Source organism: Strix uralensis, chromosome 22 (assembly GCF_047716275.1).
Source record: "Strix uralensis isolate ZFMK-TIS-50842 chromosome 22, bStrUra1, whole genome shotgun sequence".
In the NCBI taxonomy this organism is placed as follows: Eukaryota; Metazoa; Chordata; class Aves; order Strigiformes; family Strigidae; genus Strix; species Strix uralensis.
The window spans coordinates 11,452,643-11,476,103 of NC_133993.1; the positions used below are offsets into that span (position 1 = coordinate 11,452,643).

Sequence of the window (23,461 nt, forward strand, 5' to 3'; positions counted from 1 at the left end):
CTCGGGTGTCCCCCGCCCTGCCTGCCCCTGCCGCAGGGCATCGCCCGTGGCTCGGGGTCCAGGGGGGTCTTTATGGTCCAGGACTACTCCTGAGATTTGGAGGCCGCAGCTCGTTCTCGCTGGGCCTCGCTGTTGTTCCCAGACGGTGACTGCAGCCTCCGCCTCTCCCGTTAACCGGCTGCCAGCAGACGTCAACTGGGATCATTTATTTTCTGCCCCTGTCTCTGTTCCGCGCTGCTCGGGGGGCGTTCGTTCGCGATGTCCCGGCACGGAGCCCCCGGGGCGCGGCCTGGCCCGGACGCAGCCGCCGCTCCCGGTGACCTCTGACCCCGCGTCACGCTGACGTCAGCGCGGTGACGGCGGCGCCCCCTGGCGGCGCGGGGCGGACTGCGTTTCCCGTCGGCCCCCGCGGCAGGTCACATGACCGGGGCTGGCGGAAGATGGCGGAGCCGCCCGGCGCCGCGGCCGAGGACTCGTGGGGGAAGGTGGGTCCGTTCGCCGGGCTCGGGAGCGGCACCGGGCCGGCTAGCGGCGGCGGGGCCGCGCCGGGGGGAGGGGGGAGGGGCGGGGTCAGGGGTCGCTGAGCCGCGGGGACCGGAGCTCGAGGGGCGGGGGGAGCCGCGGGGGCGGCCCGGGCTCCCGGGGAGGCGGGGCCGGGGCTCCGGGGCTCCGTCTGACGTCTCTCCTCCCGCCGGCCCCGCGCAAGGTGGACGCCGCCTACAGCGACAATGGCCTGGACTCGGGTAGGTGCCGGCGGCTGCCCGGGGACCCCCGTGCCCCATCCCGCCGCGGCGGGGACGCGCCCCGGGCCCGTCACTGACCCCGCGACACCTCTCGCAGCGCTTTTCGTGGAGAACGCGCGGAAAGGCAGCGTCGTGTCGCGAGCCAACAGCATCGGCTCCACCAGCGCCTCTTCCGTCCCCAACACAGGTGCGACCCCGCGGCCGCGGCCCTGCCGGCGCCTCCGCCCTCCCCGCTGCGCCGAGCGCGGCCGCCCCCCCGCCGGCGGAGGGTGGTGGGGAGCAGCGTCAGGGCGTGGTGGTTTCCAGCAGGGTCTGGGGTCGGGTTTTGATGCCTTCCCGAGGGAGCTGCAGGCGCCTCCCCCCTGCGCGGCTCCCCAGGGACAGGGAGGGGGTTGGCAGGGCCCCTCGGCCCGGGCTGCCGGCGCTGGCTGCCCCGGGGCTGTCCCGGGCCTGGCTGCCGGCACCCCGAGCCGTGCCTCGGGCGCTCACCGCTCAGGCTTCTTCCCCTCACGCAAGTCCTGTCGGCGCAGATGACGAGGACAGCGATTACCACCAGGAGTCCTACAAGGAGTCGTACAAGGACCGGCGCAGGCGGGCGCACACCCAGGCGGAGCAGAAGAGACGAGACGCCATCAAGGTAACGCCGGAGGCTGCGGGTGCCGTCGGAGCCCGGCGCCCTGCGGCACCCAGCACCCCGCCGGCTTCGGCACCTTCCCCTTTGTTTTGCTGCTGGATCTCCCCCCCCCCCCGAGATGCAGCATGTGCCGGGAGCCACCTTGGCTCTGGCTGCTGCCTGCTGGGAGCTGGATTTGACGCCTTTTGAAACAACCAGTCTCACGCTGCTGAACCCCAAACACACGCGCTGTGGCTCTGCTTCCCCGCAGAAAGGCTACGATGACTTGCAGGCCATCGTTCCTACCTGTGAGCAGCAGGATTTCTGCATAGGCTCCCAGAAGCTGAGCAAGGCCATCGTCCTCCAGAAAAGTGAGTCTTGAGGGTGGGGACAGGGAAGGGGGTGCTGTCAACCCCCAAAACGCTTCGCTAGAGCCATGCAGCACCTGGGACCTTCTGGTGTGACGCTGCTCTGGGGGAGCCCAGGCGCTGGCCGCCTCCACCCACCCTCCCCCCCGAGGAGTCAGGGCAGCCGGGAGCTGGCGCTGCCCAGGCTCAGGCACCTTCTGCGGGGATCTCGGGGGCTCGTGTGCGCGCTCAAATCCTCACTCTGTGTTTTTGTGCTCAGCCATCGACTACATCCAGTTCCTGCACAAGGAAAAGAAGAAGCAAGAGGAGGAAGTTTCTACCCTCAGGAAAGACGTGATGGCCTTGAAGATCATGAAAGTGTAAGGGCAGAGCTGCCGGGGTGCTGCCCTCTTCTTCCTGCCCTTTCCCCCCTGTCCTTGCCAGGCTCCCTGGGTGCACCCAGTGCCCCGCAGGCAGCCAAACCCGTCCCTGCCTCCTCTTGTCCTTTCTCCTCTGGCGGCTCCTTCGTGTGGGTCTCTCGGGTCAGTTGGTGGAGTTTAGCATGAAGGTGGATCCGAGTCAGAAAATTAATCTGCTCCCAGTGTCGGGAGCAGCTGCAGCTTCACAGTGTTTATTTACTTGCAGGATTTTCCGCAAACTCTTGGTCCTCCCCGTCCCTGCGGGTCTCAGTGGCCGGGGGCAGGCAGCGAGTGCTGCCCGCGGGGGTGCGGGGCCTCGCTCTGCTGCCGCACACGGGGCGCTCGGTTTGTTGCAGGAACTACGAGCAGATTGTGAAGGCTCATCAGGACAACCCGAACGAGGGGAAGGACCGGGTCTCTGACGAGATGAAGTTCAATGTTTTCCAAGGCATTATGGATTCCCTGTTCCAGTCCTTTAACGCCTCCATCTCGGTAACGAGTTTCCAGGAGCTCTCGGCGTGCGTCTTCAGCTGGATTGAGGAGCACTGCAAGCCCCAGGTGAGCGCGGGAGCCGCGCGTGGGCCCTTGTGCTGGCCTGGGGCAGGGCGGGGGCCTGGGCGGACACGAGATGGTGCCCGAGCTCCAGCCTCTCCCCCTGCAAACCAGCTGCCGGCCTGTTATGAGGCTCAAAGCTGGCCAGGGTGAGCCAGAGCTCAGAGGGTGGGTCCTGCTGCGTCCCCATCTCACCCTTGGGACACCTTGAGGTTTTCTGGGAGTTAAACCCCTGAGGGAGGCGGGGGGTTGGGGCAGGGCCGAGCCCCTGCGCTGCTGCGGCCCGGGAAGGGGGATGGGAACGTCTCCCGTGGGCTGGGCAGTGCCTGTGGGGCCATGACTGCAGCGCTGCCCGTGGCACCGGCCCCAGGCCCTGGTGGGAGCCGCTCACCGGGGCAGGGCTGTTCCCCCGCCGGAGCGACTGTCGCGTCCCCTCTCTGCCCCAGACGCTGCGGGACATCGTGGTGGGGGTCCTGCACCAACTGAAGAGCCAACTCTACTGAGCCTTCCCCTGCGGCGCCGCGGCCCCTCCTGCCCGGGGGCCTGGGCGCCAGGAAGGGCTGGGCTGTCTCCCTCGGGGCTGTTTTTAGAGCTTCTTCGAATTAATTATTTATTGTATTAACTACCAAACCAAAACGAGGCTGTGCAGACACCTCTGCCCCACGGGCACAGCCTCAGTTGAGACTACCAAATATTTGTAGGGACTTGGCAAAGGGGGGAAACGTGTGTATTGAGCAGAGATCTTGTGCCAGTGCTCAGGGCAGGCGGGCGGGGGGGGGTTGCCTCTGCTCCTGCCTCTGTGCCGCGGGGCAGATCTCTAACCCCTCTGCTCCCGGGGAGGGGGATGAGACAAGAACAGACACTAAAAGCTGTTGGTTTCTGTTAGAACAGACTCGGAATAGGCTTCTCCCATAACCGCGGCTTTCTGATGCCTCCCCGTGGGGGGTTGGGGGGGGTGTGTGGATGCTTTGGCAGAAGGACGAGCCCCGGGAATGCTCGCTCAGGCAGCCGCGACCTCCCCTGCGCGGAGCTAAAACCTGCCCGGTGCTGCTGCGGGCGCCGTCCCCGGGGGAGGGAGCGAGTGTCTGTTCTGGCTCCTTCCCCCTTCGGGGTTCGATGGGGCCGCAGCGACCAGGCCGGGTGCTCAGCAGCTGCCGCTGCTCCCCCTTAGAACTTCTACATACACGCACATACACGTAACCAGTCTTGATTTGATCTGATTGTTGTGTTTCTGAATCACTGAACTCACCCTGCAGCGTTCTCGGTGTCAGCTTTGCAGACAGACGCTCTCTGGGCCCCTCTTTCCCCCGTCACCCGCTGCCGCCAGTGGGTCCTGGCTCTGGCCAACACCCAGCGCTGGGCGGCACAGCCGCTGCCCCAGCGAGGGTTGTTCACCGCACCCAGCGACTGTCCTGGGGGCCCCCCGGCGCGGTGACAGCGGCAGCAGGGTTTGTTCTGGCATCAGTTCGTGCTCCCGCTCCGGGCAGTGGATATTTATTTGTTTTTCCACTGTCACCGAGGCAGCGCTCGGCTCCAGGTCCAGGGCTTTGAATGCTGCAGCGTGAGAATGTTTAAGCGACCGCTTCTACCCGTGTTTCGTAGCGGAGCCCCCCTTCGGGTGGTTGATTTTTATACAAAATTTTTTCCTCAAATCTGGGTGCCCTTTCCCCGCCCACCAGCTGCGTCTCACCTGTTGCTCTGGGAGGAAGAAAATCCTCTCAGGGGCGAGCGGGGGGTGAGGGCTCTGCACTGGACGTGGGGCACAGACAAAGCCCTGGGAGCTGCTCTGCCAGAAGCTGCCTTGGGAGGAGGACGTGGAGTTTTACAGACCTCACATGTGAAAGCGACATATTTTTCTATTGTGAAAAGTAATTAAATAAATTTTGCTGAATGTTTTAATGATTTTTCTGCTTTTATTTCTGTTGCTGAGTTCCTGGAGCCTCCCCCTAGAGCGGGGCGGAGATGGACTCGGTGTTTCTGGAAGCCCAGAGCACCCGCCCTGGCTCAGGTTGCCCCTCCTGGCTCTTGCCTCCCCCAGGGTCCCCCTTTGACCAGAGAAACACCACAGCGATGCAGAACTGAACCAAAAACCTGCTGTTTAATGGGTCGGAGTCTCGTGCACCCCTCAGTCCCAGGGCGGAAAGTGGCTGAACCACAGCTCGAGCGCTGCAGCCAGCGCGGGCCTCGTCCCCTCGCTTCCCTTCTCAGCCCGCTCCTGGCACTGACGGGCAGGAAGAAAGAAACGTTCCCTCTGCCAGGGAGGGGGCTCGGTGCCGAGTCGCCCCCTCCAACCGCCCTCCCAGCTGCAAAGTATTTTAAAACAAACATACAAATAAGCAGGACAAACCCGAGCCCTGCAAAAAGAGGAGAACAATCAACCCAACAGCCGAGTTCCAGCAGCAGCTCCTGCTCCCCGGGGCTCCCTCGGCGCCTCAGACAGCCGCCGGCAGCGTGGCGTTGTGGTCCTCGTCCGTCTCGATCCCCACCTCCTCCTGCACCGGCACGGAGTGTCTCAGTGTCGCAGCCGCCCCGGCCCAGCAGAGCCGCCGCCGCGGTACTTACGAAGAATTGCTTCTTGCTCTTGGGGTACCCCTCCAGGATGGCCTCCAGCAGCTCGGTCGCCTGGCGAGACAGGGGGGCTGTGGGGGCCGCTCCCTCCTCCACAGCTACAGCGTTGGCCCGAGGTCTCCTCAGCCCCACAGCAGCGGGAGGAAGCTCCGCTTGAACGGGGGCTGCTCCCCAAGCTGCCCAGCAGACCCCGTGTCCCCGTCAGGGCGCCAGCGTCGCCCCATGTCCCCGCAGGGCTGTCACCGCTCCCTCCCCGCGCGACGGCACGACCCTCACCATTCGCTTCCTCCTCCGCCACTCCTTGCAGTACAGCTTCTGCTCGCTGCAGACCTGCGAAAGCAAGACAAAGCGAGAACAAAGCGAGCAGCCGCCCCCCGCAGCTGCTGGGAGCCCGGGGCCGGGACGTGCCTGGTGCCAAGGCCCCACCAGACGTCCCAGCTACAGCCAGAGGATTATTTAACACACGAGCGGCTCACGAAGCCCCTGCGGGGACGTGAACCTGTGAAACAGATCACCCGAGACAGGGAAAGACGAATTCACTGCGTGGCGGGTGACTGCGTGAAGCAAAGGTTTGCAAGGAAATGGCAGCTCAGGCTGTTTCCTACAGACACCCCGAGCGTTGTCCCCGCGGCACACGCGGCCGAGGCTCGTGCACAGGCGCTGCTCAGGCCCCACACAACCCCCTGCCTCTGTTGTGCCGGCATCAGTCGTACTGGGACCGGGTAACTGGCGGGGTGGTTTGGTACAGTCGGCCCGGCCCTGGACCGGGCTCAGCCCCTGGCAGCTCTTTACCTTCTCTTTTTCTTCCGGAGTGACGTGGTTGGTGGCAGACTTCATCCTCTCCAGTTTCTCTGTGTAAGTGGCACAGTCCTTCCTCAACTCCTCAAGCTCTCTGGCCATCTCGGGGGTTGTCATGGAGCTGCTCAGGTCCTTCAGCTCTGGAAGGGAGGTACCGGTCACCGGCAGGGCCAACAGCCCAGGGACAGCCCCCCGTGCCCACGGCCCCCCCAGCCAGCGCAGCCGCTCCCGGTGCCGTGGGGGCCCGGCGGGGCGGGCAGGGCGCACTCACCCGCCTCCATCTGCCGGCAGCTCTGCTGCAGCGCCTGCACCTTGGCGGCGAGGGCAGCGATCTCCCCGTCCAGGCCGCGGAGCTCCGCATCACTGGCGGCCGGGAGCTGCTCCTGCAGCGAGGCGGTGGGTCAGCGGCGGGGGGGGGCGGGCGGGGGCCGCGCCCGGGGCCGGGGCTCACCTGGTCGGCAAAGTAGATCTTCTGCTTCCCGTAGGCCTTCTCGCGGACGCGGCCCTGCTGCGCCAGCTGCTCCAGCGCCTTCACCACGGCCTGCCGGACGAGCGCCGTCAGCCGCGCCCCGGCCCGCCCCGGCCCCGGCCCCGGCCCCGGCCCCGGCCCCGCTCACCGCCTTGCCCAGCCCGTGCTCCCGCTGCAGGTTCCCGAAGGCGTCCTGGGCGCTGTAGGGCCGGTTCTGCTCCCGCAGGTACCGCAACAGGACAGCGGCGGCGCCTCCTGCGGGACAACGCTCCGGTCACCGCGGCCGCCACCGTCCCCCGGGACCGCAGCGGCGGGGGACGGAACCCGCTCACCGCCCGCCGCGGGGCCCTCGCGGCCTTTGCTCATCCTCGGCCGGCGCTCGCCCCGCTCCGCTTCCGGCCACCGGCGATGGCGCACTTCCGGCACGCCGCCGCCCCAGCCAATCAGAGGGAGGTAAGGGACGCGGCCTCCGAGTAGCGGGGGGAGGCGGCGCCGAGGGGCGGGACGCGGGAGCCGGAGGCGGGGCTGGTTCCGCCCGTTCCCCGGTGCCGGCCGGGCCCGCGGGGCGAAGCGACGGCCGGAGAGCGCTGGGCGCGGGGGGGGGGTGGGAAGGAGCCGCCACCATTCCCCGCCCGCCGCGCCCCGGGACAGCCGGGCCCTGCGGGGCCAGCGCCGAGCCTTCGTTAACCGTTACCGACCCGCCGCCCCTCGCGACCGCCCCCCCACGGCCGGCACAAGCAGCGGCACGAGCGACGCTTTGCGGCGCTTGGACCGAGCCAAGGAGCGGAGCGGGTCTCCCTGACCGGTGCGTTCTTCTGCACAACCAGGGTCGGTGGCTTCGACCGAGGGGCCACCGGGGCGGGGGGCTCGGGCCAGCCGGTGCCCCGCGGCTCTGCCCGCCGGCTGCTGGTTCTTTACGTGACCACAGCGGGCGGAAGCTCTTCGGCCGCCGGTGGCTCCCAGCCCGTGCCGGGCTCTCGGCACACGCAGCTGGGAAGCAGCGGGCCGGCCCCAGCGCCGGAGCCAAACCGGCCGGGCAGGGCAGCCCCACCTCGCCCTGCTCCGGAAAACCAGAGCCCCGGAGCCAGCACCGGGGGACGTGGCTTTGCCCCTGTCCCCGGCCAATGGGCACCGGAGGCGCGCGGGGGAGCTCGAGCAAAGTGTTAGTCCGTTATTTTAGGAAAGCGACACGAGAGCAGCTGCCACACGTAGATGTTCTTTGCGGGACTCGTCATCACAGGAGGGGTCTTATTGCCAACACGTCTCTTACAAACCAGCGTCACTCGGGAGCTGGAGCTGAGCGGTCACAGCAGGGACAAACATCGCGGCCGCACACCGCCGTGTCCCCAGCAGGAGCCGGGGGTTGTCCCTGCCCGGAGCTGGGTATTGCTGGGAGAGAAGACTTGGATTCTGTGCACGATCTAGGAGTGGGGAACGGTTGTCTTAAAGACAGAACAGCATTAAGTCCCAGACACGAAGTCTGAGGGGAAACCAATCCCGTTCACCCGGCTCCGCCTCAGCCCCGGGAGGGCGGCTCCAGGATTGTCCTCGGCGGTGCTGTCGGTCTGACCGGCGGCCTCCGGAGCTGCAGACACCGGAGTTATTGTCTTAGGTGAGGAAGTGTGGAACAAGCAGCGTCCTGGCAGACAGTGCAGGGCAACGCACGGGTGATTGTGGAGCTATCACATCAACGCCTTTTCCCTATGAATTACCTGTGTAGTTTATTTTAAAATCCAAGCGAGGCTACAGAGTCACAAGTCACAGTGGTGTTCCCAGCCAGGACTGGCTGTCGCGTCACTCATACTCACACAGGAGACGGCCTAGGTAACTGTGCAAGGCTTTTCCTTCCAGGATTCCCTCCATGACGTGCGATAGAAAACCAGAGGGAAGTGTGGGGTCGCTTACTGGCCCCGCGAGCCGGCAGGATCCAGCTGGTTCAGCTCGGACTGATCCAGCAGTTCAAAGTCATCCCCTTCCGCATCCGTGTCCAAGTCCGAGCTGGCCGTTCTGAGGTAAGTCTTTGCGCCTCTCTGGGGATTGTCGCTGCGTGAGGAGCCTGGCTGAGGGGCTCCTGACAGCGCAAGCTGTATCATGCCTCTGGTGACGAAGCCGGCTATGTTGTGGGTGAGGTTCTGTACAGATGGCAGCCCACCCGATTCCTCCTGCTCGTAAGGGAGATGCAGGTCTTCTGTCAGCTGTGGGCGGTAAGCCAGGCTGGGGATCCCAATGCTGGTGTCATCTTCGTCATCTATGCCAGTTGCTTCTGGGTTTATGGAAGGGAAGTCGGGGAGATCCCGGGCAAAAGATTCTTCTGGGTCGCTGTGACCGTCCAGGTCTAGAAGAGGAGAAAGTGCTTTGAATACACAGCACACGCCAAACCCTCTGAGGCACGGGCAGCGCACACGCGACTGCTGGGCCACCACCTCCCCGAGACAGACCATCTCCTGCCATCTCACAGACCAAACACACTTTAATGTCCCCCTGGCACAGCTATTCAGGGTGCCTGCTGGCCTCCCCGGGCACGCCTGAGGAAGGCAGATGCTGGAGCAGACACCCTCTGCCAGAGGAAACACCCATCACAGAGGGGGCTGCAACCTGCATCCCTGCAGCCGGAGACGGGCAGAGCTGGATCTGCCTTTGAAGAGCAGCTGCCAGTGCTCCACTAAAGCACCACAGGAATGAAGAAGGAAGCTCAGTTCTGACAAAACAGGTGGTGGCATCTCATCTTAGCCAGCAAGACAGACATCAAACAGCTAGGCCTCGAGGACAGAAGGCAACACACCCTCCCTCCAAGCCGTCACACCGGCGCCTGCCAGAGGCTGCCCACTCCCCCTCACCTTCTGACCCCTCTGTCAGGGGAGTCTGGCCCCTCGAAAGGTTAAACATCCCGTTTTCCGTGTAGGAGACCTCCGCATCCGAATGCTCCGAGTCAGAGATGGTTAGTTCCTTGGCAACCACGGAGTCATCCAGCTTTGAAATTGCAGATAAAATTGGAAACATCAAATACTGGAAAGCTGATTCCTGTGCCTCAAGACAAAACACGTGATCCAGTGGCTGCCAGTGAAACCCAGTGCTCGTGGGAGGCTGGCACCTGAGGCTCATCTCATACGTTAGTGCCCTGCCTAGGAGACTGTGGTTGGTACAAGCAGCTCTGGACATACTTGAGTGAGACAGAATAGGAAAGGCCTCTCTAAAAGGAGAATATCCTCATCTGATCTCCCATCACAATGTGCTGGATACTGGGCTACGGACCGCGTGTCCATGCACTGCAGTGAGTTTGTTCTAGTCAGCTGAGCCTTTCTGCTTCTGAGACTTTTCGTTACCTTGGGACAGAACGCAGCGAGCTCCTCTTCACTGTCACTCCCATCATCCACAGCCTCCTGACTGACGGATCGGTGACGCACTGCCAGAAACCAGAGACAAAGCTTGTTATTGGTGCTAGGATGGGGTCTGTACAGGGCCAGCCTTAGCAGAGCAGAAAAACCCTCAACTGCCAAGCGTGGACATGACACAACCCAGCAGGGACACGACGTGACACAACCCAGGAGGGACACGACGTGACACAACTCAACACACTTCGTTCCACAGTAGAGCAACGGGATCGTTTCTGACTTGGGCTGCTGCAAGATCTTTTGCGGAGATGAACATGTTTAGCAGCTCCCTTGCACCGAGTCCCTCCTCTTTTTTCAGTGCAAGTGCGATATGGAACACGCAGTTCTGGCAGCTCAGAAGCAGAGCGGCTCGGCGCTGTGAAGAGCCCACGCCAGCTGCTCGCTGGGAGCTGCCTGCGGAGGCAGAGCGGCCTCGCTTCCTTCCCAGCGTGGCTTCAAGGACCCGCCGGGGCGTTGGTGGGAGCGCCGTGCCACACGCAGCCCTGGCCCTCCCCGAGGCCGGGCTCAGCTCGCAGCTGTTTCACGTACCGAGGGTCAGAAACACAGTACAGAAACTTACATTGCTTCTCCCGCTGCTTTGATATCATGTAGCCTCGAACACTGAAATCCAGCCGCTGCAGAGCTGGCTCCAGCTTCATGTACATGCGCTGCCCCAGTCTGTGGTACACAGCAAGGGGCCACAGCAGGATGAAGAGCACTGAGGTAAGTGGGAACTCTGATTAGAAGTTTGTTCAGGACGCTACTTGGCAAATATCTTGCCCATTTTCTGCTGCAGTACAACACACACATGGCATGCAAGATCTGAGTGCTGAAGGCAATGCTGTGGGAGGGGGTTCGGATTGGCACAATCACCTCTGCCAATTTAACAAAATTGAGAGGCCAACCTATTAGCGCTCAGATCTGTGGTTACTAAGCACTCAAACATGTTCTCTCTGGACCAGAGACCTTAGAGTCCCGGACAAGAACCACCACATTCCAAGCAGAATGTATTATCGTATATTTTAAAGCCATTCACACAAGCTTCCCTTTCGAGCAGAAGAGCCCCATCCCTCGGACATTCAGCTCCCACTCGCCTCCACCCCTTTTGTCTCGGAAGTCTGTATTTGGCACAGAGATCTACTTACACAGCAAGTACGAGAGCACGAGTCCAGGGATGTACCGGCCCAGGACAGCCAGGAAAGTAAAGACTCCACACACTAGAAGGCAGAACTGAAGACATGGGAGACAGTGAGTTTCCGAGGTTAAGCAGCGCATTCACGCAGTTCTTTGCCGTCTTGTTCTCTGCCAATTCTAGGTCAAGATGTAATTCTAACAGCAGCAAAGCCTTCCTAACATCCAGCTACCCCGCTCTAGGGCTAGTGCAGAGACAGGAGGTGGCACGCTGCCTGTTGCTCTGAAGCCAGACAAGGCCTCTGCCTCAGCACACGAGGAGCTTCCAAAGCAGGTATGCTAAAAGCAAGGAAGAGGCTAAAGAAGACGGGACTCTGTGAGGTGAAAAGGACAAGGACAGTACCGCCGTGTTACAGGTTCCTCTTTGCATAAGCCTCAAAAAAAGAAGGAAAAAAAAAAGCTTGACATACTTTCTCAAACTGTTAAAGTCCAATGAGGGAGAGGAGTTTGACAGACACTTAAAAAGCCAGAAACCTACAGAAGGAGCAGCTACGTGTTCACTTCACTAGTGCAGTCAACATGCTGACACTCGCCTTCTCCTCCCTCCTCCGCAACCTGATTTTTCTGCCTGTGCTTTCTATTCCTCTCCACCACTTAACAGCCACGGAGCTGTGGGAGACCTCCCACGCCTGAGCGCCTGCAGCCAACGCTGGACACCACCACAAGAGGATACTGGCGGTCAGCAGAGGCTCCACGTCAAACACATCATCTGCTGAGCTCTGTACGTTCTTACCTTTCCGGGGTTTTGCCTCTTGAAAATGAAGAGATTACTTAAGAAGTTGGTCCCAGCCACCCATCCTTCAGCCAAATGGTGACAGAGTTCTGGCACTCCGAGCAGCCGAGGGTGAACGTATCCCCAGCTGCAGCGAAAGGGAGAATTCAGGAACAGATATTACTGCGTCGACACCAGTGCAGAATCAGCTGTTACCAACACTTGTCTCTGTACCACCTTCTCCTCTCCCCCAGCCGCTGAGCTCTAGAGGTGAGGCTCAGCTGCCTTTCCAAAAGCAGCGCTTCTACGCACCGTTCTACGGCCGTCCCAGTTCTCCCATAGCAGCTAAGGAGCAGTAATTTCAGTCATTCAGTCTTTTGCCTTAGACTAGTTTCCACACCACTGGAGGGAAAGGGCAGTGCAGAAGCAAATCAAGAGAATCCATTTGCTTTTTCTGCATTTATTTGGTCAACTGCAACCTCCAAGAATTCAGCACGAGGTCTACAAGCAGCCTTGTACCTTACTTAATATATTCAGCTACTCCAGAGGCATTGTCTCTGTCAAGTTCTATTAGTGCTTCTTAACTGCTAGTCACAAGTACTCGAAGGTTAGGAAAAGCAATTCCTTTTCTACTTGGGCCTCTTACAAAAAAAAAAAAAAAAAAACAACCCAACCCAAGCAACTGTCGTTTGGCAACAGTTCAAGTGATTTAATCAGGAGCTGAGCACCCAGCGCGGCTCGGCAGCACAGGCGAGCAGAAAGGTGTGTCCAGAGAGAGGAAGGTGTTATTAGTAAGACAACACCCCAGCATTTCTCAACCCATTATTAATGCTGCAGTCAGATCGTAACTATGCAGGAACAACTTCTGGAACAAGCTTGTTAAACGTTCCTTGTCAAGTCTCAGAAAACTTCATTATTTCCAGAAGAAATGCTGTTTTCTTGCTATTGGAGGCCCATACAAAAGGAATTGCTTTTAAGGCAGCACCTCTACCTTAAGGGTGCAAGGGGAAGTGGCAGGGGAAGCAAGCGTTCTTGGAGGCCAGTACAAGGCAGAGATTAAGTATAACGTAATGGTTTGGGGCCAGTCAAAAAGTTGTCACAACAGCTTGACAGAGTCCGGGGCTCCGTCCGCCTTCCCCCCCTCCTTCCCCGCTCAAAGGAGCCAACTTTACAAGCACGTGCAGGTAATAATTACACGGTATCACAGCAAAGTACCAAACAGCAGAGGATTCAATTAGTTTCCTACCTCTCATTGTCTAATTCGTCAGGTCTCGCCACTAAAATATTAAGAACAGACACTACATTAGTTGCAAGGAATTTGCCATGAGAACGCTCAGCTCTTGGGATTTAAGGAAAGCTTTAATGAGCTGGGGAATACCTGAAAAAGGGATTAGCTGCAATTAAGAACCAGAGATGCCTCACTCCATACCCCATTCTGAACGTGTATGTGTGACAGCACAGGACAAGAGTCTCCCTGTTGCTCCTCAATACCTGCTGGACGCTGTCTGGAGCTCTGGTTCCACTGACAGGTAAGAGCAAAACCACCACTTTCGCCTCCCTCCCTTCCCCCGCACACACCAGCCGGTGAAGGAAGAACTGCTTGCTTCTGAGAGGCATCAGAGATCTCAGTCTTTTGATACTTCCCCACCCAGGCTGGGATTTGAAAAGGGACCCAGTGACATACCAGTTGCCCTGACAAACCAAAATCAAGGTTATGAGGGAGCTGGACAGACACTTCCTCCTAAGTAGGAAACTTCAGCTGCAGAGCCTGAGCCCAGCTGCTGCCAGAAACCACAGAAAGCTTTAATGTCCTCCCAAGAACAACTGAGCACACAAGTTGAAGCAGAAAGCTGGGAACTGTACTGGCTAGTTAGTTAGGGAACCACCTCTGGGAGCATGCAAACCATCCACACAGCTTCAAAGCCAGCCTGTCCATGCAAAGCCAACCCCATCCTGAGCTGCTGAGAGTGGTAGTATTCATTAGTATGTTAATACCACGAACAAGAGATAGAACTGCTTTGCTTCCTGAGAGCTTAAGACTAACTTCATTAACAGCTGTTGAGATGCCTCTCCTTTCAAAAAAATCTCTACTCAGCAGCAAGGCTGGGACTCATCTTTGTCCTAAAACATGGAGCTGGTTTATTACAAATTCTGAGGAAAAATCCAGACATATTCCATGTATGCTTCAGTTTCTTGTTCTTGTACCGAATGCTCGAAGGGTGAATCACTGCTTCAAAACCTGCACCAGTTCACATACACCAGATGTTTTGAGACAAATACCAGCGTCACAGGCACGAGAAGATCTTATGTTTCTATAGGTTAGGATTTTCTAGCTCCAGAAGAACCTGCCTACAGCGTTCTTGCCTGCTTCTAGATTCATAAAGCAAAAGACCCAGAATTTTAACTATTTAACTCCAAATGACGCAGAGCCAGTATACCCCTGGGGCTAAAACCAGCGCTTGACTTGTCGGTATCAACTCAAATGTTACAACTTACCTCCAATTTCAGGCCAGATTCTGTTCTTCCACTGATCTAGACAAACTACTATTATAAGGGTAAATGCAACCAGGAACAGCAAGCGGAGAGAAGTCAGAGCAAAAAACCTACGGGGAAGAAACAAGCAAGTCAGTACCGCCCCGATCTGCGCGACACGCACAAACGGGGTAACACAAACCGACTCCAAACCCATCGGTCGCCACTAACAGTTGTAGCCAGAGAAGAGCGAGCACCCTGCCCTGGCGGGGACCGAGCAGGAGCTGCCCTCAGGCTGCTCCAGGGACCCTTCTCTGCTCGTGGCATTTCTATCGCGACAGCCCCGGTTCGCTGCCTCCTCCGCTGTTCACGCACCGGGCTGGGGGTTGCAGGTAGCTGCACTTTCCAGTAACGGGAGAACTCGCCGAGAGGGACAGAGCTGAAGCGGAGCTCAGCCCTTGCCGGCTCCCTCCCGCTGTGACACAGGTGGCAGACTCAAGCTCGCAGAGGAGCCGCTCGGGTCCCACCTCCAGCCACGATCCGTTCGCAGCCAGCGCGGGGGGACGCGGCTGCCCCGCACGAAGGGGAGGAACCGTTTCCCGCCGGGGGACTTGCTCACCGGGCCCCGGGATGAGGGGTACGAGGCGGCCGTGACCGGTCGCTGGTGCCGTCCCCGAGCGCCGGCCTTCGCCCGCCCGAGACCCGCTGCCGCGGGGGGAACAGCCCGTCAGGCGCGACACAAAAACCTCCGGCCGCCCAGGGCGGCCCCGCGAACCCGAGCGGAGGCACCGAGCGCACCCGCGGCCCCTCCGCCGCAGCAAGAGGCCTCGCCGGGACGCGCTCCCCGACACAGGCACCGCTCCGCACCCCGGCGCCCCCGCAGGGGAGCGGGCCCGGGCCCCGCCGGGACGGCCTGCGCCTCAGCCCGCCGCCGCCGCCCCCCGCTCACCAGAAGAGGCCGTGCGCCGCTGCCCACCACAGCGCGCTGCGGCCCGGCCGCTCCCACACCAGCGCGGCCTGCGCAGCGCTCAGCAGCGGCTCGTAGGGCCCCAGGCGGCCCCGCAGCGCAGCGCTCAGCGCCTGCACCCGCCGCTGCCGCTCGCCGGGCCGCGCCGCCGCCGCCATGGCTCCCTCACGGCATCACCGTCCGGCCGCCCCGCGCGCGCGCACGGCCGGCCGCCGCCGACATGGCGGCCCCCCCGCCACCGGAAGCGGGGCCCCGCTGGGCGCCGCCATCTTGGCGCAGGCGCGGCCGCCGCCGCCGGCCAGGGCGCACGCGCGTTGCCGGCGCGCGGGGGGGCGGGGCCGGGCGCGCTCTCCCGGAAGTGCGTCCCGCGCACGCGCAGGGCGGTTGGCGCCGAGCGGGAGAGGCGGCGGGAGCGGCACGGAGGGGCCGAGCCGAGCCGAGCCGAGCCGAGCTGAGCCATGCCGCGGGAGATCATCACCCTGCAGCTGGGCCAGTGCGGCAACCAGAGTGAGCGGGCGCCCGGGGCCGGCGGCGGCGGCGGCAGGGCCGGGGGAGCGCGCCCCGGGCGGGGCCGGGATGCTGCGGGGGGCGGGGCCCGTCGGCCCGGGGCGGGGGCGGGGGCGGGGGCGGGGCCCGGCGGCCTGGGGATGCTCCGGCCCCGGCCCCGGCCCGGCTGAGCGCGCCCCCCCTTCGCAGTCGGGTTCGAGTTCTGGAAGCAGCTCTGCGCCGAGCACGGCATCAGCCCCGAGGGCATCGTGGAGGAGTTCGCCACCGAGGGCACCGACCGCAAGGACGTCTTCTTCTACCAGGTACCGCCGGGCCGCCCCCGCCCGCCCCGGGCCGCGGAGCGGGCCCGCAGCGCTGCGGGATGCGTCTGCCCTCGTCCGCGGGTTGAGCCGGGCCCGGTGAGGGCGGGCAGGGCCGTCTGTGGCTCCTTCTGCTCCACCCAGCAGCCCCCCGCGCTCAGGGACCGGGGGGCTGGCGCGGACCCCGGCCGGTTTGAGGGGCAGCCTCAGCCGAGGGCTGCCGCGGGGCCGCACGCTGCCAGCGCTCCCGCCTGCGCCTGGCAGGGGCTGTGTTGTGGAGGCAGCAGCACGAGGCTGAGGCTGCCGCAGATCCCACCTTACGTAACCGCAGCAAGCACGAGCTCGCTGGGGAGAGCCGCCCCCCCTCCACCTGCCCGGCGTCCAGGATCTGCTCTGCGGCTCATCACGATGCTGTGTCGCAGACAGGCTGCACAGAACAAGTTTCTGTCCCTCACTGGCTCTGCCACGCTCGCCCGTGGCCAGGGGGTGGCACACGCACTCGCGGAAGCGGCGCTGAGCTGCGGCTGCATCGTGATCTCACTGCTCCTTGTTAAAGGCAGACGATGAGCACTACATCCCGCGAGCCGTGCTGCTGGACCTGGAGCCCCGAGTTATCCACTCGATCCTGAACTCCCCGTACGCCAACCTCTACAACCCGGAAAACATCTACCTGTCTGAGCACGGAGGGGGAGCTGGGAACAACTGGGCCAGTGGCTTCTCACAGGTAACAGCCCCAGTGCTCCTGCGTGCGAGCACAGGCCAGCCCGTTAGGCGTGAGGCTCCATCGTGGCTGGGTCACATCAGGCTCAGTACGTGATTCCTGAAGAATGCCTGGTCATTCAGCAGGGACTTTGTGGCACCCTGGGCGAGAGTCACATTGCCAGTCTGACTTGGCTTCGCACCAGGCTTGAGGAGCTCTTCCCCGTTTTCTGTGGGAAAGGAACAAATCTTGGTCTGGTCTCTCTTGCAGGGAGAAAAAATCCACGAAGATATTTTTGACATAATAGACAGAGAGGCTGATGGGAGCGACAGTTTGGAAGTAAGTAAACCAGGGGATTTGGATCCGGTTGCCCTGCTTGGTGTTTTCCAAGCCAGACTGCTCTTCTATAAGGTCGAGCTCAGCCCTCTGGCTTACACAGATTTCCTCAACTTGCTTCTGGGTGCTGAGCAGAGAACACGCAGAGAGGGGAACTAGGGAAAGGAGGCCTTTCCCGTCACTGCTACATCTGCCAGGCTCCCTGAGAAATCTTCTCACTCCTTGCACAGTGGGGCATTTTTCTGCCCCACATACTGCTTGCAATGAGCATTCCCGCAGGATACAGCCTGCAGGAAGAGCTCCAGGCATTATGGTGCCTTTTCCTTCCCCTGTTCCACCTCCCTCCCATGGTTCTGCCCCGTGTCAGCCAAAGCAGGACACACACTGCTTGTCCTCCAGTGAAGGCCCTCGTGGGCAGGGAGGGCTCTGCTGGGACAAGGCTCAGGTTGCCAGCAGGAAGGTGTTTAGACCCCAAGCTGCTGAGAGCTTTGAAATCCACAGAACGAGCGCAGGCAGCCGCAGCTTCATTTTGTCTGCAGCTGGGTTAAAGGGGCACCAGGGGTACCGCAGCTCTTCGGCTGCTTCGCCGTGTGCCTCTGGCAGGACTTTGGTCCGTGTAAACCCGTTTCCTGTGTGCAGACAGACAGGGCTCCCTGGTGTTTGTGTCGGGCTGTCACATGGCAACAGGGGAGGGGAAAACGGCATCGTAAAATAGTCTGGCAGAAGATCCAAGAGCCTCTTGTGGGACCTGCAGCAGCTGGGAACTGCCTTGAAGTCAGGTAGAGGGAGGTTGGCCTTGGGTTCTCTAGAAGGAGGGGAACAGTGTGGAGGGCCCGGGGAAGGGGCTGAGAATGTGAACCTCCATTTTGTGTGGCCAACTGGACCCTGAGGGTGAGGTTGGAGCTATTCTGAAGCTGTTCTGGGGCAGGAGGAATCCAGGAGGCTCCTGAGCAGCAGTTGCGCTCTGTGGTGTGTGTGGAGATGTGGATTCCTGCCCCGCTGGCAGGAGGGGCCTGATGAGCCTGTGGCTGTCGCTGTGGTCGGGAGGAGCCCAGCAAACCTCCGCTCCGTCCTCTCAGTCCTGACGGGGGGAGTTCTCGCCCTGGCTGGCGAGTCTCTGCTGAGGTGGTGGCGGGGGCACAGCGCGCCTGCGCCGGGGGCTGAGCTGGACCCTGAGCCGCCCGCGTTCTGCTTCCTTCCAGGGGTTTGTGCTTTGCCACTCCATTGCTGGTGGGACGGGCTCAGGGCTGGGCTCCTACCTCCTGGAGAGGCTGAATGACAGGTGAGCCTTCAGCCTCGTCCCCTTCCCTCACCGCAGCGTCTGGCCCAGCTGGGCACCCTGCCAAAGCGGGGAGCTGGAGAGCGCTGACTCAGAGCCGCCGCCCCCACCCAAACACTGTCTTGTGCAATCCCTGGCACGCTGCCCGGGGAAGGGACGGCTTCTGATAGGCCTGGGGACTTCAGAGGCTCTGAAACTGGACTTATGCTGTCCTACCCCTGCCTGCCCTCAGCCACTCTTATCAGGCAGTTGCCTTCTGACACCCTGACGGTGCAGAGGAGGGTGGGAGGCTCTAGCTGTGGGCTCTGAGCTGCCCTCCCTGCTTGTTTCAGCTTGCAGCCTCTTGAAAAGGCTTGTAAGCAGCTGCTTAATCAGCCTGCGGATGGCTCAGCCTCGCCTGTAGCTCTGTCTGGCAGCTTGCTCCCGTACTGCTGGGACAAATTCCCTCCCTGGGAGCCGACTCTGGCATGTGGCGCTGGTGACTCATGGCGGTCCTGAGCCCTGGAGACTGCAAAGGGAGCTGGTGGGAGGCAGAGCGCTGGCTCGGTGGTGTTAACCCTTGAGGCGGCTGGGCTTTCTCTCCAGGTATCCCAAGAAGCTGGTGGAGACCTACTCGGTTTTCCCCAACCAGGATGAGATGAGCGATGTGGTCGTCCAGCCCTACAACTCTCTGCTGACGCTGAAGAGGCTGACTCAGAACGCTGACTGCGTGGTAAGAGTCCCGCTGCCCCTCGGGCCCGCGGCGCGGCCAGCTCCCGCACGGAACCGCTCAAAACCGCGGCCTTGGCGGGGGCCAGCGCCGCAGCAGCCTGCGACGCGCTTGCAGAGCACCCCCGTCCCGGAGGACGGAGCCAATGCAGTGCCAGGGACAAGGGCCCTGCGCTCACCCCCGCTGAGCTGCCCGGCGTGGTGGCATTTCTGCCTCCGGGACCCAGCAGGTCCCTCCCGTGGCAGCGAGACTGGCCGTGCCGCCTCTGCATAGCCGCGCTGCAGCCTTCCGCTTCACTCGATGCCAGCGCGGCTTTCGGCACCCGCAGGCCCCCGCTGGGCAGCGCCTTCAGCCGGCACCAGGGTCTGTGGCCGGGTCCTAACCAAGACACGGCCCGTCCCTCCCCGCTTCCCTCTGCGTGGGGCAGGGCCAGAGCTGCTGGGCTGAAGGTTGCTGTGAGGTGCTGGCCCAGAGGCAGTGCTCTTCGGGAGAGCGCTGGGGACCACGGCCAAGATGGGAGGGAAGAGCTTCCATTGACAGTGTCGGTTACGCTCTGCAGATGAGTCAGCTTGTGGTTTCAAGTGTCTGCCACCTGCCGCGCGTCTGCCACCTCCGCCGGGCCACGGCGCTCGGGGCCTGTGTGGGGCCGTCTGGTGCCCTTGGACGCGTGGCCGGGGCTGCCCTTCCTCAGGCTGCCTCCGAGGCTCTTCACGGAGCTGGTTTCCCTCTTGCAGGTGGTTCTGGACAACACGGCCTTGAATCGAATCGCGACGGACCGGCTGCACATTCAGAACCCGTCGTTCTCTCAGATCAACCAGCTGGTGAGAAGGGCTCTTCCCTCCGGAGAAGCTGGCGCGGGGCTTCCCCGCTGCGTTCAGCTCGGTCTGAACCTGCCCCGTGGGCTGGGCACGGTGGTGGGCAGCTGGGAGCGAGGGTCCTCTGCCCTTCGCAGGGGCTCCAGCCTCCCCCCGGCCGGGCTGTGCGAAGTGGGTGGGAACGTGCCCTGCGTGCGTGCGGCGGCGCAGAGGATGACCCCATCCTCGCCCCCAGGTCTCCACCATCATGTCCGCCAGCACCACCACGCTCAGGTACCCCGGGTACATGAACAACGACCTCATCGGGCTGATCGCCTCGCTGATCCCCACCCCGCGGCTGCACTTCCTCATGACGGGCTACACGCCGCTCACCACCGACCAGTCGGTAAGGCGGCCCGCCAGGCCCTGCTCCGCTGCCGCAGGGCCGGAGGAGCTGCCACGCTCACCCCGTAACATCCCACAGCCCCGCAGGCTCGGCCTGAGCCGCAGCTGCCTGTTCCGCAGCCCTGGCCTGCGTGCCCGCACCACGTGACAGCCGCGTGTGGGGTCAATCAGACGAGCAGGCGATTGCGCTTGTGCGGGGCTACCTGCTGCTGGGCCAGGATGGCTGCGGCAGCCATGGGAGAGCGACGGGCTCTGATCTGACAAAGCCACCCTTGGAAAGGGTCAGAGCCAGCCCAGCAAAGCGGTCCTGCCACCCACGGGCCACTGGCCCAGGCCGCTGGGGTCAGAACGCTGCCAATCATTATGCCAAGACTGATGGTGGGCTCCAGGCTCCTGGGAGGGCGTTGCCACCCCTCAGCTGCATCAAACACTCCCGCTTGCGTTTCGCTCGTCGCCAGCTCCCCTGGGAGCACGGGACAGTTCTGTTTTGAGGCACTCACCTGCGTTGGCCGCGTCTCAGTTCTGCAGGGAGCTAACAGCTGCTGTTCTCTCGTGTGCATTTCCTCAGGATGTTACTCAGAGAAGCAAATCTGAAAAACTGCTGGCTCTGAAAAGGGTATCGAGTGTGTGATCTGTCCTCCCAGGGAGGAGTGTGGGGAGGGCTCAGCCAGCAGCTCAGATGGTGCCTGGAGCAGGGCTGCCGCATCGCCGAGCTGTCGGTGGCCAATTCCTTTGGGTGCTGACCCAGGCCGTGGCCCTCTTGGCAGGCAGCAGCTGGGCAAAGCCCATGGCAGCCCTCGGGGACTGCGGTGGCAGGGCGAGGTGGGGAGGGGGTGCAGTGTGAAACGACCCCTCCCCTGCTCTCCAGCCCTGCTCCTTGCCTTGGCGGTGGAACAGGACGGAAGTTTGACAGCAACAACATGAAACGTGTCCCCGTCGCTCTAGTTTCAGCTGAACTTCGCCCCCAGCCCTGCTGTGACGCTGGGGGGGCAGCTCAGCACCCTTGTGTTGGGGCTTCTACCAGCGCTCCAGTTCTCAGCCTGGCTGTGCCTGCTGTGTGGCTTTGGGGTTCCCCTGTCCTGCATGTGGCTTTGCATGGGGCTGCATCCCCGGGGCAGGGCCCCTCTGCCCGGCTGCCCCCCGCTCCGGGGCGTGCAGGGCGGCGGGAGGGCGCGGGAGCCGCACACCCGCTCCCTCTGACCCCTGGCTGGCGTTTGCAGGTGGCCAGCGTGCGGAAAACCACAGTCCTGGACGTGATGAGGAGATTGCTGCAGCCTAAAAACGTGATGGTGTCCACAGGGCGAGACAGGCAGACCAACCACTGCTACATCGCCATCCTCAACATCATCCAGGGGGAGGTGGACCCCACACAGGTGAGCCCCCATGGCCCTTTCCGATGCTGATGGCAGTGGCGTGGCCTGAGGTGAGGGCATGGTCACTGTGTTCCTGCGCGGGGATCCCGGGGCGAGGCAGCCGTGCCTGACAACTGGCTCTGAGTTGCCCCTGCGTGGCCCTGCCCTCGTGGCAAGGCCGCTGGTCCCTTGCTGTAAGGAGCCTCCCCGCGTGCTGTTGGCTGACACCCGCCTTCCTGTGTGCAAGGGGCAGCTCCTGGGTCTGCTGGGGCCCTCACCCCGCTGTTCTCGTCCCGCCAGGTTCACAAGAGCCTGCAGCGGATCCGGGAGCGGAAGCTGGCCAACTTCATCCCCTGGGGCCCTGCCAGCATCCAGGTGGCTTTGTCCCGCAAGTCCCCGTACCTGCCATCCGCGCACCGCGTCAGCGGCCTCATGATGGCAAACCACACCAACATCTCCTCGGTGAGTGCCTTCCCTCTGCGCCGCTGCTGTCCTTCCGTCCCAACGCGTCTTCTTGGGAGCTTTGGAAAGCCACGGCCTGCGCGTGGCTCCGGGCGGGGGCGCGGCAGGGCTCGGGTCTGCGCTGGGGTCCCGTCTGTCCTGCCGCGCCCCCGGTGCCGTTCTCCCGGGCGTGGGGTGCAGCTGCGGGATCCTGGGGAGCTCCGGCCCCCCTGACCCCCGTGCTGCTCTGCAGCTGTTCGAGCGGACGTGCCGGCAGTATGACAAGCTGCGCAAGCGGGAGGCCTTCCTGGAGCAGTTCCGCAAGGAGGACATCTTCAAGGACAACTTCGATGAGCTGGACAACTCCCGGGAGATCGTGCAGCAGCTGATCGATGAGTACCACGCGGCCACACGCCCTGACTACATCTCCTGGGGCACGCAGGAGCAGTGAGCGGGGCCGGGAGGGTCCCGCAGCCGCCTCCATGCACGCCGGGCAGGGCTCGTCTCGGCCCTGCCCATGTTTCGCACCCTCGGCGCCACGCAGCCGTCGCAGCGCCCGCGCGCACACGCCGCGCTCCTGGGCGGAAGCTGCGGGGGGAGCGGCGCCGCCCCTGCAGACCCTTGGCGGGGGGCAGCCTCCACCCCCGGCCCAGGAGCGGCACTGGGGCAGCTGCGCTGGTGGGAACCTCTGCCCGTGGGAGCAACGCTCGCTCGGAGGAGGAGGAGAAGGAGAGGGAGGCCGGGGGCTCGGAGCAGGCCTGGCCCCAAGAGCCAGGTGCAGGCGCGCGCTGTGCCAAAGGCTCTGTGTGGCTGAGCTAGTCCTTGCCCTGGGCGGGAGCCTTGTTCCTCCTCCGCCAGATCAGGCCTGGGGCACAGAGGCTGTATCTATATTTTTGTAGGTTATTTTGCTTTAATAAAGGCTGTTCCTGCACTGACGCTGCCTGCACGGCTCCTGGAGCGAGCCGCGGGCAAGGGAGGCAGCGGCAGCCTGCCGGGGCCAGCGCTTGCCTCGCCCAGCTGGCCAGTCCTGCTGCGCAGCCGCAGCCCGAGGGGGCCGGGGCCACCACTGGCCTGCATGGCCCGGCCGTGTGCGGGGCTGGCCCCGGGCCCGGCGCCGGCTGCGGCAGAGCCAGAAATACGGGAAGGACCTGCCGGCGCGGCTGACCAGGGCCGGGAGCCGGCACCGCCCTGCCCACACAGCACGCGGCTCCTGCCTTCACCTTGCACCAGGGCGAGGCCCTGCGTGGGCGGGGGGGGCCCGGGGGTGCCCTCACGGCTCTGGGTCGGGGCAGGGGCCAGCGCTGCCGGGAAGGACGCGGGCTCGATGGCGGCGGGGGGGAGACAGACGGACATGGCGGCTCGGGCAGGTCAGGCTGGAAGGGACAGGGACGGGGGCGCGCTGGCATCGGCCCAAGCC

At 62.9% G+C, this 23,461-nt stretch overlaps 4 protein-coding genes across 7 annotated transcripts; 2 read left to right on the top strand and 2 right to left on the bottom strand.

Moving 5' to 3' along the window:
- The first annotated feature begins 56 nt into the window (after positions 1-56).
- On the top strand, positions 57-4,573 carry MLX (MAX dimerization protein MLX). The gene is made up of 8 exons (XM_074892316.1): positions 57-485; positions 707-743; positions 841-930; positions 1,274-1,380; positions 1,628-1,727; positions 1,984-2,083; positions 2,479-2,680; positions 3,121-4,573. Exons 1-8 carry the CDS (start codon positions 441-443, stop codon positions 3,175-3,177), a joined length of 738 nt encoding a protein of 245 aa, XP_074748417.1. The 5' UTR covers positions 57-440; the 3' UTR covers positions 3,178-4,573.
- A 180-nt stretch (positions 4,574-4,753) lies between these two features.
- Positions 4,754-7,579, bottom strand: PSMC3IP (PSMC3 interacting protein). 3 transcript variants are annotated; one of them, XM_074892315.1, is made up of 8 exons: positions 6,842-6,987; positions 6,658-6,764; positions 6,492-6,581; positions 6,312-6,423; positions 6,035-6,180; positions 5,519-5,572; positions 5,237-5,296; positions 4,754-5,166 (listed from the first exon to the last, which is right to left on the bottom strand). In XM_074892315.1, exons 1-8 carry the CDS (start codon positions 6,873-6,875, stop codon positions 5,107-5,109), a joined length of 663 nt encoding a protein of 220 aa, XP_074748416.1. In that variant the 5' UTR covers positions 6,876-6,987; the 3' UTR covers positions 4,754-5,106. The 3 variants fall into 3 exon arrangements, with proteins under 3 accessions (XP_074748416.1, XP_074748414.1, XP_074748415.1); XM_074892313.1 differs by lacking the exon at positions 6,312-6,423 and having other exon boundaries at positions 6,842-7,579; XM_074892314.1 differs by lacking the exons at positions 4,754-5,166; positions 5,237-5,296; positions 6,312-6,423 and adding an exon at positions 5,306-5,418 and having other exon boundaries at positions 6,842-7,579.
- A 625-nt stretch (positions 7,580-8,204) lies between these two features.
- On the bottom strand, positions 8,205-15,408 carry RETREG3 (reticulophagy regulator family member 3). Its single transcript, XM_074892312.1, has 9 exons — positions 15,205-15,408; positions 14,280-14,386; positions 13,030-13,060; positions 11,805-11,931; positions 11,026-11,110; positions 10,461-10,598; positions 9,833-9,912; positions 9,347-9,479; positions 8,205-8,844 (listed from the first exon to the last, which is right to left on the bottom strand). Exons 1-9 carry the CDS (start codon positions 15,378-15,380, stop codon positions 8,411-8,413), a joined length of 1,311 nt encoding a protein of 436 aa, XP_074748413.1. The 5' UTR covers positions 15,381-15,408; the 3' UTR covers positions 8,205-8,410.
- A 189-nt stretch (positions 15,409-15,597) lies between these two features.
- On the top strand, positions 15,598-22,979 carry TUBG1 (tubulin gamma 1). 2 transcript variants are annotated; one of them, XM_074892310.1, is made up of 12 exons: positions 15,598-15,729; positions 15,919-16,031; positions 16,585-16,752; positions 16,999-17,067; positions 18,267-18,346; positions 18,929-19,055; positions 19,787-19,873; positions 20,103-20,252; positions 20,820-20,867; positions 21,472-21,624; positions 21,904-22,065; positions 22,298-22,979. In XM_074892310.1, exons 1-12 carry the CDS (start codon positions 15,681-15,683, stop codon positions 22,493-22,495), a joined length of 1,404 nt encoding a protein of 467 aa, XP_074748411.1. In that variant the 5' UTR covers positions 15,598-15,680; the 3' UTR covers positions 22,496-22,979. The 2 variants fall into 2 exon arrangements, with proteins under 2 accessions (XP_074748411.1, XP_074748412.1); XM_074892311.1 differs by lacking the exon at positions 20,820-20,867 and having other exon boundaries at positions 15,599-15,729.
- The last annotated feature ends 482 nt before the right edge of the window (positions 22,980-23,461 follow it).